The 18,165-nt window shown below is 44.0% G+C and overlaps 1 protein-coding gene across 1 annotated transcript; it reads left to right on the top strand.

The window, feature by feature from the left end:
* The first annotated feature begins 381 nt into the window (after nucleotides 1-381).
* Nucleotides 382-18,013, top strand: PP2D1 (protein phosphatase 2C like domain containing 1). The gene is made up of 3 exons (XM_070797292.1): nucleotides 382-823; nucleotides 3,012-4,084; nucleotides 17,211-18,013. The coding sequence occupies exons 1-3, from the start codon at nucleotides 801-803 to the stop codon at nucleotides 18,011-18,013; spliced, it is 1,899 nt and encodes a 632-aa protein (XP_070653393.1). The 5' UTR covers nucleotides 382-800.
* The last annotated feature ends 152 nt before the right edge of the window (nucleotides 18,014-18,165 follow it).

Genomic DNA, 18,165 nt, shown 5'->3' with positions numbered 1-18,165 from the left:
TTTGGGTTGACTGGGATATGTGCCTGTAGTGATGTCAAGTGGGTAGCCAGGCTTGTCCAACCTTCAATATGCAAACAAGCTCCTCTTGGACTCCAGTTCCAATCCAGCTCAGGGTGAGAAAGTGGAATACACCTAGGGATTAACAGCCTAGGAAACAGGACTTTCCTGGTGACCCAGAGGTTACAACTCCGTGCTTCCATTGCAGGGAGGGCAGCTTCATAGAGCCTAAGAGCTACAGGTATCGGCCAGGAAGAAGGCAGCCTCAGGAAACAAGCCCAGAAAAAGAGGGGTAGGGTATAACTTTCAAGCAAAGATTTGCAGCAGCAGGATGGAGCAGACAGGCCCTCCAGGACAGGGAGGAAGGCATGTCCCGGAGAGATGGACCAAGATACCTTTTCCCTGAGTGGGAACACAACTTAATTGGCAGTCAGTTAACTGACATGAATTGATAGGCACTCCTTTCATTTTTTGGATCTGATCATGCAGGCATAAGGCAGTATATTCAGTGAATGATCCTTCTTTCAGAAATTTCAAAGACAAGTTTGTTAGTTAGCACAATTTGTGCCCTTATTGCTTCATAGTCCTTTAGAATCAGAGTCAGTTCTGACTGAGGTTCCAGATGATGCAGCAAACATTCCACACGAGGAGGTCCGTGACCAAGTCAGGGGACCGTCCCCCTGCCGTCAACAGCATCCCCATCACCCCACTCCTACGGTCACCATTGCCAGGCAGTTGGAGGGACAGGGGCCGAGGAACACTGGCGAAGAGAGGGCGAAGGAAGGTGGCGATCCCAGAGGAGCATGGAGGCGAACAGTGCTTTCAGGTAACTTTTTTTCCATTTGTATCGGATAACAAATGTAGTTAGTGAACAGTTATATCTGCAGTTTTCTTTTTCCTCCACTTTCTCAGTCATCAAACGAAACCGCGACTTCCTGGTAGACTATGCTCATGGAAGAGTGCTATATTCGTCTGACTGCCTTATACCAAGCGCTTCTGCTTCTCTGCCTTTCCTTTCTTGGCCATGCCACACAGCACGGGGGATCTTCTCTCACCAGTGACTGAACTGGTGCCCCTGCATCGGAAGCTCAGAGTCTGAGCCACTGCACCGCCCGGAAGTGCCTCTTTGTCTGCCCTTATTCTTTTCCTTAACAGTGTTTTTATCTATTTTTAATTTATTTTTGGCTGCACTGGGTCTCACTTCTGCCTGTGGCCTTTCCCTGCTGCAGTGAGTGGGAGCTGCTCTCTAGCCGAGCAAAGGCTTCTCCCCGAGGCGGCTTCAGTCACCGCAAAGCGCGGGCTCCAGGCACTCCTAGCTGTGGCCCACGGGCTCAGCTGCCCAGCGGCAGGGGGTCTTCCCCGGCCGGGGATCAAACCCGTGTCCACTGGCTTAGCAGGCAGATTCTTAGGCACTGGGCCTCTGGGGACGTCCTCTCCACCCTTATTCTGCTCTTTCATGCTAGTAGTTCTCTCTGTCTGATGGTACCAGTTTCCATGATCCTTCAGTCATTGCCTGTTTCCATATGAGGCTATAAGCTGCATCGCAGACAATGCCTTTGTTCACCACTCTGTCCCGAGCAAATAAAACAGTCCCTGGCAAATGGCAGGCCCCTACTGCATGAACGAATGGGCATGTTGCTTTCCCAGAACGGCTCCGTGTGAGAGAGAGTTGTATCACGGCTATCCTCTGTAGATGGTCCAAACAGTTCAACAAGCCTCAGAAAAACTGTATTCTTTACATGAACATTATGCAATAATAGCAGTTAAAAGATCCTTGGTATACATTTTGGTCAGAAGAGCTGAAAAGCTTTGCCGTTTTCCCGTACCTCTCTGCTTGCCTGTCCAGCTCCTTGGCTGGGCCCTCCTCCCGCTCCTGCCTGCTAACTGGTCGCCCGTGGGTTTGCCTCGGAGCCCTTGCTGCTTTTCCTCAACTGAGTGTTTCTCGAGTCAGCTCAGCTGTCACGGGCCCCTTTCCCGCGCAGACGAAGGGCTGGGCCCTCGGTCGGGCCTCGTCACGGGGCTCTGCTCGGGCTCCAGGGGACTGTCTGGTTCTCCGTATGAGCGTGTGGATGAGGCCACAGACTCCTCCCGTCGTCGCTGCAGGCCAGGACACCAGCTTGATTCTGCAGCCGGCCTGTGGTAGACACTGAAGAAGTGGATGTGAGCCGACTAAGTACTGAAGTGATGGGTGAGATTGATAGAACTGGAGGATGTGCTTTAAAATATTCCGGTAAAGAGATGAGTAAAATGAAATAATGTGTGGCTGAGGACACAGAAACGAGAGTGAAAAAATGTTAATAATGGTTGAAGTTGGCGACGGGGGCTCATTACATATTTCCATTCCTGTGTGTTGTTTAAATTTTCCATTAAAAAAGAAAAACAAAAATTGGTTGGTGAGGCAAAGCCAGGAGAGTTTGCTAATAGGCTAATAGATCAACGAGCATTTATGAGGTGAAAACTGGTGATTGAAGTGTTACCGTAGGGATGAGTGGCTACATCCAGCAGAGCTGTGCACGGCAGGGATTTAAGTACACATAGGAAGAGCAGCACATTAAATGCACCTGCATGAGGTACATCTCCCACCCATTTTCCTGAGAATGCTTTAGTTAGGACAAAAGTATTTTAAAAAATTATTATATCTCTTTACATTATATATATTATATAATATAATTATTTTATTATTAGGAAAAATTTAAGTACAAAAGTAATTATGCTCATACTTGAAATCACATTGCTAAGGCTCAAGCGTATACCTTCCCTTGCCCGGATAAAGTATTATGCTGATTTCTCTATTTGTTCTTAGAGGTCTATCTGGCTTCCTAGAGATTTTGCCTAATTTCGCTCGGGCCTGCACAGGCCAGTCACCAGTTCCCTGGGTTGGTACTCTGTTTTGGAGGAGGAATCACAGAAAGAGCAATCAGAATATGTTAGATCAATATTAAATCTTGAGGAGTCAAAGCAAACTGCAAATTGCCTCATTTCAGGCCTGTAAATATCTTTCATCCTGTTCACAGAGTGTTTTGGAAAGCAAGGCAGTTGTACACGAGAAAACCAACAGCTGATTCAGAGTATGAAGTCCCACTGACATGGAAAAGAAAGCATTTTAAAAGGAAGAAGAAGAGACCATCAAAAGAAGTCTCTGAGAAACACTCTCTAGTGCAGGACTACAATGCGATGCTCACATTCCCCTGCTCCATTTGCAAGCGTGAGGTTGGCCTGCCTGGAGTTTTCTCCCACAAGAAGCAGCACATGGCTCTGAGCATGCTGGGCTTGCAGTGGACGGGAGGGAAGAAACCAGGGCTCTCAGCGATCATAGGCCAGAGACAGTCTGTCATTACTAAGCTGCTGTCATCTTTTGCGTTCAACGAGAAAACCTTGCAGAGCATTAATAATGCTTTTGAGCTACTGTGGAAGAGACAGATACCAGCATACTATAAGATTATGCAGAACATTTGCGAGAGCTCCATACATCCTCAAAAAATCGGTCACCTGTTAATTAAAGGAGCAGCTGTTTGCAAAGACAGGAATTCTACATGGAGAGTTGACATGAATAATAAATTCATTGTCGTGAATAATTTTGGCAGTAAACCCAACGTGTGTTTTTTTGGTTTGTTTGATGGACATCACGGAGACTCAGCAGCCGACTTGACCTCAATGGAACTCCCAGTTTTACTACTCCATCAACTTTCCAGACTTGATCCTTCCTACCAGATGACTTCAGAAGAGCAAAAAGTAATCAATTCTTTCAACACAGTGTTTAGTGAAGACTACAGAGCTATAGAAGAGTCTTTCTCCTCCAAAAAGAAAAGGACAAAAGGAATGAAAAGCGTGTATGAGAACATACACAAAGCCTTTGCCAAAGCGTTCTGGAGAATGGACAGGCTTTTACGTCTTGGAAGGAGGGAAGCGTCCAGGGTCCGATGGAGTGGCTGTTCCGCAGTCACTTGCATACTGGAAAGCAGTGTTGAGAGTCCCGAAGCCAGGAGGTCTTGGGGAAGAATCAGTGACCTTGCTGCTTTGGCAGATAGGCACCTTTTCCCGGGGATGCCCCAGATCACCACTGGGGTGCTACACATCGCAAATGCTGGTATGTATATTGAATGTGGCAGACTACATCTTAATATGTTTTATTCCTGGCAGCAAAACCTCTCATGCTTCCAGAATTATCTGCTGATCTATTATTTAATGACTTTTTCATGCCTAGATATTTCATTGACCAGTTTAAGAAATGATCAACAACCACAGTTTAGATTCAGATTGCAGGCACAACATGAATTGTAATTATTTCTCAAAGAGGCGCATATGTGAAACAATGTGATCCAAATATGAAGTTTTCTAAATGGGGCAGTCACACAGCAGCTGATAAAGGCAAAGCCAATCTATTACACTTGCTTAATCTGAATGGAGCCAAAACATTTCCCACACTCCCCTCTTTGGGAGAGAGGACAGTTCTCTGAGTGGTGTTAATATAGCTGCTCAAAGTGGTCAGTTACTCCGCTAACTAACACATTTGCAAAGGTCATTCTTGTGCTTACTGGCCAGCCGCATCAGCTTCATCTTAGAGGAAACAGTCGTTCACGACTGTGTTATAGCTGTGGGTTTTTTCTTTTTTCATCTTTTTTTGCTGCACCACTTGGCATATGGGGATCTCAGTTGCCCAACCAGGGATCGAACCTGCGTCTCCTGCATTGGCAGGGGGAGTCCTAACCACTGGAACACCAGGCCAGCCCCTAGGCATATATATGCTTCTCCAAAAAATGTGGCTGGAGTCTTTTATTTCAAGAAGCAATTCTTTTTAACTTTTATTTTAATTTGTATTTATTCATGCGTTTATTTGTGGCTGTGCTGGGTCCTCTCTAGGTGCAGAGAGCAGGGCTGCCCTTCACTGGGCTGCCAGGCCGTCTCACGGCGTCGGTTTCTCTCGTTGCTGAGCTCATGCTCAGCAGTTGTGGCGATCGGGCCTACTTGCCTCACAGCATGTGGAATCCTCCCAGACAAGGGATCGAACCCGTGTCCCCTGCATTGGCAGGCAGATTCCCAACCGTGAGGGACGTCCAAGAAGCAACTCTTTCGACCTGCAGTCTAAAGTTCTAGCTAAGGAGCTTGCCAAAATGGAAAGCCTGGAGGTCAAAAAGTTTCAGCCAAGTTAACCTGAGTTCCATGAGATGCTTAACCAGGGTTCCGCCACCCTTTCCTGGGTAGAATTATTACTAATGACAATGTCCACTTATTTAATATTGAATATAGAGTGATTTCTCACATGGTCTTCCAAGAATTCTCATATCTAAGGATATCTAAGTACCGCTTTAAAAAATACATATTTGACATGTAACATTCTGTCAGTTTAAGAGGTACGTGTTAATTTGATATTTTTATATTGTAACATGACTGCCATAGTAGCAATAATTACCACGTCTATCACATTACATAATTATCATTTCTTTTCAGTGGCTGGAAGTTCTAGTCTCTTCGCAAGTTTGACGATTAAAATATATATGTTCTCTCTCTTCCCAATACTGTGCATTCCATCTCTAGGACTGATTTACTGATAATTGTAAGTCTGGATCCTTAAACAACATCAGTTCTCTCTCTTTCTCAACCCCTGCCACCATTTCTAAGTGGTGTTGACTCGATTTTCCAGATGAGAGAATGGAAACTCGAGAGGTGAAATTATCTGTTTAAGGTGTCAGAGGTAATAGGAACTGGAGATGGAAATCAAGCTGCCTCTGAGGGGATTGTTCTAGAGCCTGAAGAGTCTAGGCCTCAGGGAGGAAGACTTTGACTCCAAAGCAGGGCTAGATAGACCCACCGAGACCACTACATGCCAAGGCCCCTGGAAGCTGGCCTGTTTCTGGCCTGGCTCTGGCTGTGTGCCCAAAATGAAGACTCCAAATTAAGCAAAACCAAGGAGGCAAGTGCGATGGCCAGTTTCCTTAGGGTCTTTGCCATTTCCCAGGTTCTACCCTGAGGTTCCAAAGTGCTTCAGAGCAGGTTTCCTTCAGGGGTGGAGGATTTTCAGGTTTCAGACTTACCTGGGAACTGACCCACATCCTTGGACTTGGGACCTCTGTTAGAATGTATCGTTTGATATCAGGGTTCTTGGAAAATGAAAGGAAAATTTATGAGATATTCAGTAAGGAGATGCCATCGTCAAATGTTGAGTTTACTCTGATTCATTATTTCCAAGCTCACTCACTGCTGTTTGGCAGGTTCTAGTCTTCAGGTCAAACATTTGTTGGCTCTAACTTACAGGAATTGTGTTGAATAATTGTGTTAAAATGTGTTAATTGTGCTAAAATGGTTTCATTTGAGCATCTTTCATTTTAATAGAAACAAGTAGAGGAAAAAAATTCAACGAGTGAAAGGGAGGTCATGATTTATAATATAAAAGTGCTCCTAAAAGAAAGCAATTTAAGTGAGTTACAAAAACATAAATTTGGACACAAATTTATTAGGAGCATATTTTGTATTTTATAAAATATGACCTATAAAGCTAGCAAGGAAATTCATTTTTCTTTGTTTGAAATTTATCAAATACCAGTATCACCATTAACTCTGAAATTAAAACAAAAAACAAACAAAAAAACAAACCCACTTCACTTTATAGTGAAATGCAAATGTGGTGATAAAGCCATTGAATAAATGTTGAATTTGTGCATGTGGGAAGAGTCTTCAAAAGACACTCTTGGTTTTTTGTTCTTAGCACTTCTCATTTGCATTGCATTTTATAATTTCCCTTGGTACTCTTTTACTTCAATTAATCCTCATAGGATTAGAATACTAATAAACATATTGATATGGAAACATACACTTTTTTCATAATATCAAATAAACCACAAACTTTATGTTTTTAATTAACCACACTAGTCCTTATAAACATAAGGGATTTTCATTTGATCTCTTAGATCCTTTTCCCCAATATTTTCATTTTTAATAGCTCTGCTGACATATAATTCACAAAGCACAGAAGTCATCCAGGTAAAGTGCACGTCTCCGTGGTCTTTAGTACATTCGCTGGTAGAGTCCTTTCTCCCCAGCCTGTACTTTGAGTTTATTTGTCTTTGAATCAAGTGTCTTCTTAGACAGCTATAGTTGGATACTGCTTCTCTTCGTTCCCTGTGGCTGCTATTACAAATTTATCATAAACTTGGTGGCTTAAACTACAGAAATTTATTCTCTCAGGGTTCAAAACCTTCTGCCTCAGCATGACTGGCCCAATACCTTCACGGCAGCGCCCCTCCCGAGGGGGTGGGAAGGATCTGTTTCCCGTTTCCAGCTTCGGTCTGGCTGCCAGCATTCCCTAGATTTTGGTGTGCCTCCACATTTCCCTCTTCTGTGTCTACAGCTGAACCTCCCGCCTGGGATGGCATTTAGAGCCCACCCAGACAACCCCGTGTAAGCATCTCAGGGTCAGAGTCACATCCTCAGAGTCTTTGCCCTTTAGGTAACACTTGCAGGCTCCAGAAGTTAGGTTCTGATACCTCTGGGGACTTTATTCAGCCTGCTACTGGGCGTGTTCGTTTGTCGTTCCATTTTGCTAATCTTTCCCTTTTGATTCAAGTTAGTAATTCATTTAGATTTAATGTAATTAGTTATAGGGTAGGATATATGTCAGATATTTTGCTGTTAGTTTTCTATCTCTTTTTTCTATCATTATTGCTTTCTTTTGTATTAGATATTGTCTAGTTTTCTATTTTGATTCCTGTGTTTCTCTTCCTGTATATTAAACAAATTTAGTGGCTATCCTGACGATTATAATAAAATCTTAAAAACAATTTGGCTTGGATTCATGCCAATTTAATTTCAAAAAGACGTATACAACGTCTTTGCTCCAGGATAGCTCTGTTTCCTCCACCCTTCTTTGTACTTTATAGAATTACATCTTTACACACTACAAGCCTAAAAACGTTTTATAATTTTTGTCTCATGCAGGACAGGAGAAGAAGAGTGTTAAAAAGTAGTTTTTACTGTTTTATATTTAGCTATATACAGCTGTGCCTTGACAACATTATTTGAACGGTGTGGGTTTACTTCTATGCAAAACTTTTTCAATAGTAAATACCTATTACACAATCCACGGTTGGCTGAATCTGTGAATGTGCAGATATGGGGGCGGGGCTGGCTGTTGGACTTGAATATCCACAGATTTTGGTGGATCTTGAATACCCACAGATACATCTTCAGGGAGTCCCAGAACCAGTGCTCCCTGATCCTGAGAGACAACAGTAGTAACCTTTTTTTCGGCGGGTGGGTTCAATGTACAGTCCTGCACTTTCATTTTAATCTGAAAGACTCCCGTCTTATTTCTCATTCGGCAGATCTGCCGGTGGTGAATTCTCCTAGTCTTTGTTTACTTGGGAATGTGTTACTTTCTTCACTGTTGAAAGGATAGTTTGCCTGTTGACTATGTCATGCCATTGCCATCTGGCATCCGTGGTTTCTGATAAGACTGATTGTCGATCTTACTGAATTCCTTTGGCTGCAGGTAACGAGTCACTTTTCTCATGCTCTTTTCAATATTCTTTTTTCCTTTGTTTTTTGACAGTTTGATTATGACATGTTTCAGTACTGACCTCTAATTTATACTATTTTGAGTTTTTTGAGCTTCTTGGATCTTTTTATTCAAATTTGGGACATTTCTGGCCATTATGTCTTCAAACCTTCTTTCCCCACTCTCTCTTCCTTCAATTATGTGTATGTGGATGTACCTGGTGGTAACTCACAAGTCTCTGAGACTGTTCACGTTACTTCGTTCTTTCTTCCTTCTCTTCTTCAGACTGGATAACCTCAATTTATCAGTCAAATTTGCTGATTCTTCTGCCAGTTCAAATCTGATTCTGAGTTCATTTTATTGAATTTTTCATTTAAGAAATTGTACTTTTCAACTCCAGAATTTTGATTTGCTTGTTATAATTGCCATCTCTTTATTGATAGTTTCTAATTTGGGGGAATCAGTGTTCTCATGCTTTCACTTTTAGCCATATTTCCCTTTAAACATATTTATAACTTCTAAAACATTTGTTTTTTGGGGGACTGTAATTCTAGTGCCTAGAATTCCTCAGGGACAGTTTCTGCTGATTTATTTCTCTTCTGTGCATGGCCTGTGCTTTGACATTCGTTGACTGTCTCCCTGTTCTGTTTTGTTGTTGTTGAAACGTGGATGTTCACATTCACACAGACGCCCTTCCTCACCAGGCCACTGGTGCTACTGGTTTGTGACTTTTAAGAACTAATTTTCTCATGTTGATGTATGGAAAAACAATACAATATTGTAAAGTAATTAACCTCCAATTAAAATAAGTAAATTTATATTAAAAAAAAAAGAAACACAAGAATAGTTACAGAAATGCAAAAAAAAAAAAGAAGGCACAGAAGTCGTGTAATGGTAATGCATGCTTTGTAAAGATCATAAAAAAAAAAAAGAACTAATTTTCTAGAGTCTATATGCTGTGTCATGTGTAGACACAAAGTCTCTGCTTGGTTGGTTATGTTGCTACTGCTGCTAAGTCACTTCAGTCGTGTCTGACTCTGTGCGACCCCATAGACGGCAGCCCACCAGGCTCCGCCGTCCCTGGGATTCTCCAGGCAAGAACACTGGAGTGGGTTGCCATTTCCTTCTCCAATGCACGAAAGTGAAAAGTGAAAATGAAGTTGCTCAGTCGTGGCCAGCTCTTAGCGACCCCATGGACCCTCCCTGGGAGTCTCCAGGCAGGAGTACTGGAGTGGGTGCCACTGTTAGTGTTCAGGCAATGGCACCCACTCCAGCACTCTTGCCTGGAAAATCCCATGGACGGAGGAGCCTGGTGGGCTGCAGTCCATGAAGTCGCTAAGAGTCGAACTCGACTGAGCAACTTCACTTTCACTTTTGACTTTCATGCATTGGAGGAGGAAATGGCAACCCACTCCAGTATTCTTGCCTGGAGAATCCCAGGGACGGGGAAGTCTGGTGGGCTGCCGTCTATGGGGTCGCACAGAGTCGGACACGACTGAAGCGACTTAGCAGCAGCAAGAACTAGATGATGGTTTCCTTAAACACCTAGTACTAATACATACGGCTTCCAGTCTTTCTGAGGGGGTATCTTTGTCTTGTAAACAATAGCAGGGGGTTTACAACGCTGCCTAAGCTTTTACTTCCTATTGAGGTCTGTCCTGAAGACCATCCACAGGTGAGTCATCAGGGGCCGCTCGAGTCCCGGGCCGGCCCACAGCCTGCTGCGTGTGCGCCCTTTTCTATTTTTCCGGGGAATATATTTGAGCTTTTCAAAACCCTCTACAGAGTCTCATCATTCAGCTGTTTCTTACGCAGTTTACTGGGTGCTGGGATCAGTGCTTCAGGCAGCTGTGCTCTGAAACCGTTGCTGCTGATTCTTCTCAGCAAACACACTGCTTAGTCGCTCAGTTGTGTCCGACTCTTTGACTGTAGCCCACCAGCCTCCTCTGTCCACGGGATTCTCCAGGCAAGAATACTGGAGTAGGTTGCTATGCCTTCCTCCAGGGGATCTTCCCAACCCGGGGATCGAACTTGCATATCTTTTATCTTCTGCATTGGCAGACAGATTTTTTTACCACTAACATCATTTGGGAAGCCTGGCAAACACACTGAGGGTCAGTTATTTGCACAGAGTAAGCTCTGAGTCAGATCAAATGATGACAAGATTTGAGAATGGAGCTTTCTTCAGGTAACTGCAAAAAGTCCAAATAGTGAGGTTTCTCTGAGGGTAGATTTTTAGGGAGGTCCAAAGCCATTCTTTCCCCTGTAGAGGCTTCTAGACTGGACTGTTGATTTTCATTATAAAACTTTTGGTTTTCAAGGCTACTGCAGAGCTGAAGAGAAAAGGTTTGGAGTAGGTCAAGTTACAAGGCCATGAACACTTCTATTTTTATTAATGCCTACTTTAAGCTGTCTCTCTTCAATAATGCTCAGCTTTTTGCAAGCCTTTGGTCAACTTCCGGCATTCTAGAAAAGTTGACTTTAACAGCTTTTCACAGTGCTCTCCGTCCTTTTACTGAGGAGCAGATTTTCAGAGATCCTTACTCTGCAATGGGCTTTCCTGGTGGCAGAGTGGTAAAGAGTCCACCTGCCATTGCAGGAGATGCAGGAGACTCAGGTTTGATCCCTGGGAAAGATCCCCTGGACTAGGAAATGACAACCTACTCCAGTACTCTTGCCTGGAAAACCTCATGCACAGAGGGTCCTGGTGGGTTATCGTCCTCGGGTTTGCAAAGAGTTGGACGTGACTGCACACACATTCACTCGCGTTACTCTGCAATAATCTAACGTTTTCTTCTGGGATAGTGAATCTGCTGTTAATCATATCCAGTGCCTCTTTCGTGTTATTTATTTCTGGCCGTGCTGGGTCTTCGTTGCCGCACAGGCTTTTCTCAGCGGTGGTGCCTGGCTTCTCAGGCGGTGGCGTCTCTGGCGGAGCCTGGGCTCAGGCACGCAGGTGCTTGCAGGCTCCAGAGCACAAGCTTGGATGTTCCGGCGCGCAGGCTTGTTGCTCCACGGCCTGTGGGATCTTCTGGGACCAGGGATTAAATTCATGTCTCCTGCCTTGGCAGGCAGATTCTTTACCACTGAGCCACCAGGGAAACCCACATTTCATTTCATATTTTGTATTTTTTATCTTCAGAAGTTTGACTTTTGACATTATCTTCCAGGCCTATGGGATTCCCTGGTGGCTCAGACAGTAGAGTTTGCCTCCGATGCTGGAGGCCTGAGTTCGAGCCCTGCGTCAGGAAGATCCCCTGGAGAAGGGAATGGCAATCTACTCCAGTATTCTTGCCTGGAAAGTCCCATGGACAGAGGAGCCTGGCGAAGTACAGTTCATAGGGTCACAGAGAGTCGGACATGACTGAGCAACTTCACTTTGACTTTCTTTCACTTTCCATGCCTATACGTAACTTCCTGGACAAATGCACTCCACTTACAACTTGGAGAGTTCTTCCTACTGATTCCAATGTCTCTGTCAGTTCTGCATTGGTTTCACTGGATTTTTTGCTTTATTATGGGCAGTTATTTCCCAACTTACTTGCACGCTTCGTGTTCTAGTTTTTCAGGGCTGCCGTAACAAATTATTTTGAACTTGGCAGCTTAACACAACAAAACTCCCTTCTCTTACAGTTCTGGAGACTAGATGCTCCCAATCAAAGTGTTTCCAAGGCCGTGCTCCCCTGAATTCTCCAGGAAAGAGTTCTTCCTTGCCTCTTTCAGCTTCCACTGGGTCCAGGTACTTCTTGGCCTGTAGTTGCAAAAGTGAAAGTTAGTCGCACAGTCGTGTCCTACTCTGCAACCCCATGGACTGTATGTAGCCTGTCCGGCTCCTCTGTCCATGGGATTCTCCAGGCAAGAATACTGGAGTGGGTTGCCATTCCCTTCTCCAGGATCTTCCTGACCCAGGGATCGAACCTGGGTGTCCTGCATTGTAGGCAGATTCCTTACCAACTGAGCCGGTAGGGAAGTCCCATACTCCCAGTATCTGGGCCAAAAACCGGTATCCCAGCCAAAAACTCTCCCGATATCTTCCTGTTTTCTGGGGGGAAGGGGCAGGCACTTGGCATGTGGGATGGGATCTTGGTTCCGCCACCAGGGAATGAGCCTGCACCCCCGCATCTGGAAGCAGTCTTAACCACTAGACTCCCAGGGAGATCCCTCTGTCTTCGCTGACTTTCTGCTCTTCTCCCTCTGTGTCTCTTCTATGACGATACTTTTTGGGTTTAGAATCAACTTGGATAATCCATCTCAAAACCCTAACTTAATTTCACTTGTAAAGATTTGTTTCCAAATAAAATCATATTCACAGGTCTTATAATGGGGGTAGTATATGGGTTTTTTTTTTTAACTTCCCTAGCTTTGTTCTAGGGTGGAGTTACTAGAAACATTTGATTGTTTCAGATTCTACTTTTACAATTTGTCAGATAAATTCAGAGCAATGTCTAATTCAGGTTGAGGCAAGCCCTTCCTCAGTACACTACTCAGTGACCCACAGGTGTTTTTCTAGTCTGACTGCTGTGTCCTCAGCCACGTTTTGCTGATGGGTCTGATAGCTCTTTGCCAGTGCTAGGCCTGGGGCTTCCTCACACGCATGGATCAGGGCCTTGCTGACACCCGGGGACGCGTCTCTGCAGGCCCCTGGCCGTCTCTGAGCACCCTTCCCTCTGGTTCTTTCCCTGGTGAAGTCTGGCTGCCTTGGTCTCCCTGGACTCTCAGTTCTGTCTCCTCAACACAGATCAGAGGCTAAGTCCAGTTACTGTTACTGTATCTTGGCCGGAAGCAGAGAAATTCCCTATATTAATACTTGGGAGGATTTAACTGAGGCCTCTGTCATCTCAACTACACACTGACCATCGCCTGATCCCTGCCTGTTAACACTGTCAATCTGACTTAAAACGATCAATTTGAGCATTTCCAGACTACAAATACACAAAGGTTGTGCTTCCAAATGCTTTGTGGTTCCCTTTCTTTCCTCCACCGTTCAGCATCGATTTTGAAATAGTTCATTTTTGTGGTAGTCTGGGAGGGTGGACGAGGGGCATGTATTTTTGTTCGGTGTTTCAGTGAGGGCACTGTCGTCTGTGGCCCTAGCTTTGCTGGGAACCACTAGTCTCCCCAAGCTAAACAAGTCCTAGGCTTCGTTTCCTGTTCCGTAATCCTGTGGCAAGTCCAAGGCCACTCATTTAGCTCAGCAAGCACTCTCAGCTAAGGGCTGGCTTGTGCTCTTGGAACACTCTGGGGTTCAGGCGCTACAGCTTCTGTTCCTTCCTGATACTGAAGTGTTTTATGTATCTGCTATCCCAGTATCTTTGTCTGGATGATACATTCTTGCTCATCGTTCCTTTTAACGACTTGTTTCCTAGTGTCCTGGTGTGTCCTCCCGTGAGCTCACTCCAGGTGCAGAGACCAAGCGTGCCCTTGCCCACTACTGCCCCTCTGCTCAGCTCCTTTGCCTGCAGCGTCCTGCGTCTGGGGTGTCCCTTCACTCCCAGGTCCTCTCCTTTCTCATTTCATGACTGACACTGTGTTTGCAGATATTTTCATGTGTTGTGATTCTATCTAGAAATGATTGTTCTTAAAGATGGTTTAGTAAGTTTCTTTTAAAATTATTTCCAGCCCCATCTTTTCCCCTAAAACATAATTCAACTCCAGTCATCTTAAGCAGAAAAAAAAACAAAAAACAAAAAAAACACTGCATTCTTAAAAAACATTCACCTTTTGTAGACATTCCCTTCCCCACCTTCCTTTTTAAGGGGTGGGTTGGTGGTGGACTCATATATACACAACAAATATTTGACAGATGGTTGAGGATGAAGTGTTAAGTACTCTTTAGACTCCAGACGGAAAATGCTGAAGGTGAGTTTCGTGCTTACACATCTTACAAAAACAAAGGAATCTTTTTGGATGTACATTCAAAACTGTCTACTTAATAATTAAATGTCACTCAGAGAAATAAAGTAACTTAATGAAAGACACACGGACAAAATTGGGACTGATGTCCCATATGTCAGGTTCTGGTCCCCAGTCCTGCTTCTGAACCAAGCCGTCTTTTTATCCCGGGGCCCTCAGGCATGCTAGGGGCGCTTCCTTTTCATAAACTGGAGACACCCTGGTAGCTGCAGGGACAGCTACCTCCCTGCCTTTTGCATAACGAATACGCACACGGTCTTAAAAAGGCTCCCGTGTCCTCTCAAAGCAGTTAATTCCCATTTGACGAATGTCCCTGCACACGTGGCCTTCTAGTCCCCCTGCTCTATTTTGCTCTGAAGAGCACTGTCTCTCCAGCTATTGAAAGCTAGTAGGTTCCTGTCTAGGGATTTGAACTCTCCGTGTTGCTGGTTCACCGCACGTTGGGTGAGGGTCATCACAGTTCACCGCGTTCCTCATTTCCTCCAGGCTTCACAGGGGCCCTTCCTGAAAGGCAATCGTGCTCTCAAACTGCCAAACCTCGCTCTTCTCTTTTGCCTCAATTCTCCAAGACACGTGGACACTGAGGGTTATTTTTAAATCTCCCTCCAATTTCCTATTTTCCTTGAAGCTTTTTGCTCATTATTTCACTCTAGCTCTCAACAATGTAGTCAATGGCTTTCAGCAACTCCGTTTGCAGCCGACAGCTTAGCAGCCCAAGGTTCAGGAGATGCAAGTACCAGCTGCCCATCCACTTTCCATCCTGCGTGCCAGGAATACTCTTCCAGGGCCTGAGTAATCTTCCTTATCATCCCATATTTCCTGAGTTATACATAACAGTTGAGAAACAGCGGGTACCCCTCCTTCCTTCATGCAAAGTCACACAGGTAAGGCTGTGAGGTATTCAGAAGGCAGCGCTGAATAAAGGAATTAAATAATTGTCAAAGGAATTAAACAACTCACTCATGCAAGTCAATGGCAGGACAAAACCTGAAGCCATTACTTGTGTCCTCAATTTCTGAAAATTTATTTGTGCTGAGCTCAGGGATGTTCACAATAATAAAATCAACCAAAACGGCATTTCCTACTCTGTAGCACAACAATCAAAAAAAAAAAAAAAAAGGCAAACGGCAGTACGTATCTTTACCAAGCTCTCTGCACAGGCCACGAAAATCAAAACACCAATGATCCCCTTCCGCTGTAACGAGATAATCGTATTAAGTTCTTTTCAAACCACACAGAGACGACAGTGCTTTTTGCTGAGTGAGCTCTGGCGAGCCACATGCAGATAACACATCCAGGAAGCCGGTGGATTCACTGTTGTGAGCCCCGTTTCAGAGCTCCGGTAGCACCGTCTCCGTGTGCAGGCACACAAAGAAACTTCCTAATGTAGAAGAGGGACTGAGCCGTGTGTCCTGCTAACACAACGGTTCATTTACTCTGTCGGCACAATCATAATTTGCAACTAGCAAAAGCCAAGAATTATTTTACTGATTTATCTTCTGCAGGGTGTAAACAGAATGACCAGCAGAAAAGTTAACAGAAATCATTAATAACCAAACCACAAATAAATAGAAGAGGTCATGCAGTTTTGAAGACTATCGTTTACAGTTATCAAGTTTCCAAAATTGTCCACGTAATCATCTTTTGGTCCCATTCAGTAGCTATTATTATTATTAGGTACTATTATCTAATGCTTAGTAGATATTAGCAGTTTCCATTATGTAAATAAGCCAACAGGCTCCCTCTATGCCCGAGCTAATGCTTTACCAACTCAGGCTCTGTCCAGATTAGGGGTATGAAACTTACCCTCTGACACCTAAGACCCTTTACCTGAAGTATGAGGGGATTCGAAACTAGGGGCTGCAACAACAAAATTCTGACTCCAGGTACAGTACCATGCTTGAAATCAGAATATTTTAATGTAAGTTTTGCCTGTGATTCCAGGAATATTAATTCTCATAGGTATTATAAACATACAATTATGTTCCTAAAAACTTTGGGAAGATCAGTTTTTCCTAACAAATGAAAAACAAAAATTTCTTTTTTTGTATACCAAAGAAAAGTTTGGTAATACAACCATCCTTCAAACTGTCTCAAAGGATGACATTTAAATTTTCTTAGGATTTCAATAAAACACACATGACAGGTTTGTCTGAACCATGAACAAACTGTAAGACCTCAGTTTTCAATCAAAGGGTTTAATGTTGGCTAAATGTTATCCACTTCACACACTAACGCCACATTATTTTCTCTTCCCAGGCCTGGCTGACTGAATTGTAACACACATAACAAACCCAGTAAGATGGATACTAACAGTGGCATTATAATTTTTTAATCATCCATACCTATAATATATTCAGGTTTTAAGTTTAACCAGTTAAAAAATTATCAAACTCCACTCCTAGAAAAAAAATCAGCTTGTGTTTTTAATTGAAAAGGCATTTATCAAAATATTAACAAAATGTCTGCTCTATGGAATATATATAGATTAGAAAAAAGTTTAATTCTTGATTCTATATATAATACTCAGAAACTGCTTCATAAAAAGATTATTTTTCATTATCTGTAGTTTGTTGTTTCAATACTAAATATATTTTAAACACTAAGTTTGCTAAGAGGAATAAATGAGCCTTCCAGTTTGAAATCTGAATTACTATAAATCTAATAATGATGTGAATATTACATATATTTAAAAAAAATTTTTTAATGGCCTGCTTTCTGTCTATACTCTGGAACAAATTAATGACGTTAACAGTGTTTGATACAACGGGTTATAAATCTCTAGGACCAATTTTTAAACATCTTTTAGGTAATGTGCAAGCAGTCTTATGCAGAAATGGGAAAGGCTTCTGCTTAACCAAAGAGCACAGCACGCGGAACCTGGACGAGAGGAGGCGGGTGCTCCGGCAGGGTGCGGTCATCAGCGCCAACGCACCGCACGGCCTCCTCCAGGGGCAGACGACCACCACACGAGGGCTTGGCTTCCACGGGAATCTCAAGCTGAAAAGATTCATCATCCCAGCGCCTCAGACGGTTTCTGTGCCCATAGATGACTTGTGTCAGTTCCTTATCCTGGGCACCGACGGGCTCTGGGGAGTCCTGGACACGAAGGAGGTCACTGCGCTCGCCATGTCGGCTTTCCAAGCACACAGAGAAACACGGGGTCCTGCCACGGGGAACCAACCGTCACCACCCAGAGGGTCTCTGCTTTGCCCCATCAGTGAACAAACCACATCCAAATCAGAGACTAACATCCACATAGTGTTCCAGCGCAAATCTGGAGAACGGGCGTCAACTGGAAGTTCAGAAGAAAACCTGTCAGTTTCAAAACATTCTATTTGTGACCCTGAAAGTTCAGGACTGTCTCCACCAAAAAAGACTACTCGTGATCCCTGCAGTGAGGAAGGAACCGGCGGACTGACCAGTGTGGACAGAGAGCCGAAAGACTCAAGAGAAAGACAGGGAGGGCCAGGCAGTCAGAGTTTCTACGAGGGCGCTGCCGCGTACGTCAGCCACGAGCTCGTCAACGCTGCTCTAGCGGCTGGCTCCAGAGACAGCATCACAGTCATGGTGATACTGCTCAGCGGAGCCGAGCATCAGCTGCTGCCATGAGAGCGCTGGCTATCCAGAGAAGCGAAGCATGCAGACAGTTCTTCAGGGAACCAGGTACCAGAACAATGCATCCATTTTTAAGAATGCAGTAAAGAAAATATAAAAGCAGATTTCAGGTAACACAATGCCATTTGTATATGTTCATGTGAAAA

The sequence above is a fragment of the Bos indicus genome, chromosome 1 (assembly GCF_029378745.1).
Source record: "Bos indicus isolate NIAB-ARS_2022 breed Sahiwal x Tharparkar chromosome 1, NIAB-ARS_B.indTharparkar_mat_pri_1.0, whole genome shotgun sequence".
NCBI classification, from domain to species: Eukaryota; Metazoa; Chordata; class Mammalia; order Artiodactyla; family Bovidae; genus Bos; species Bos indicus.
The sequence above is the reverse complement of the archived record's forward strand: the minus strand, read 5'-3'. Positions and strand labels throughout refer to the sequence as shown.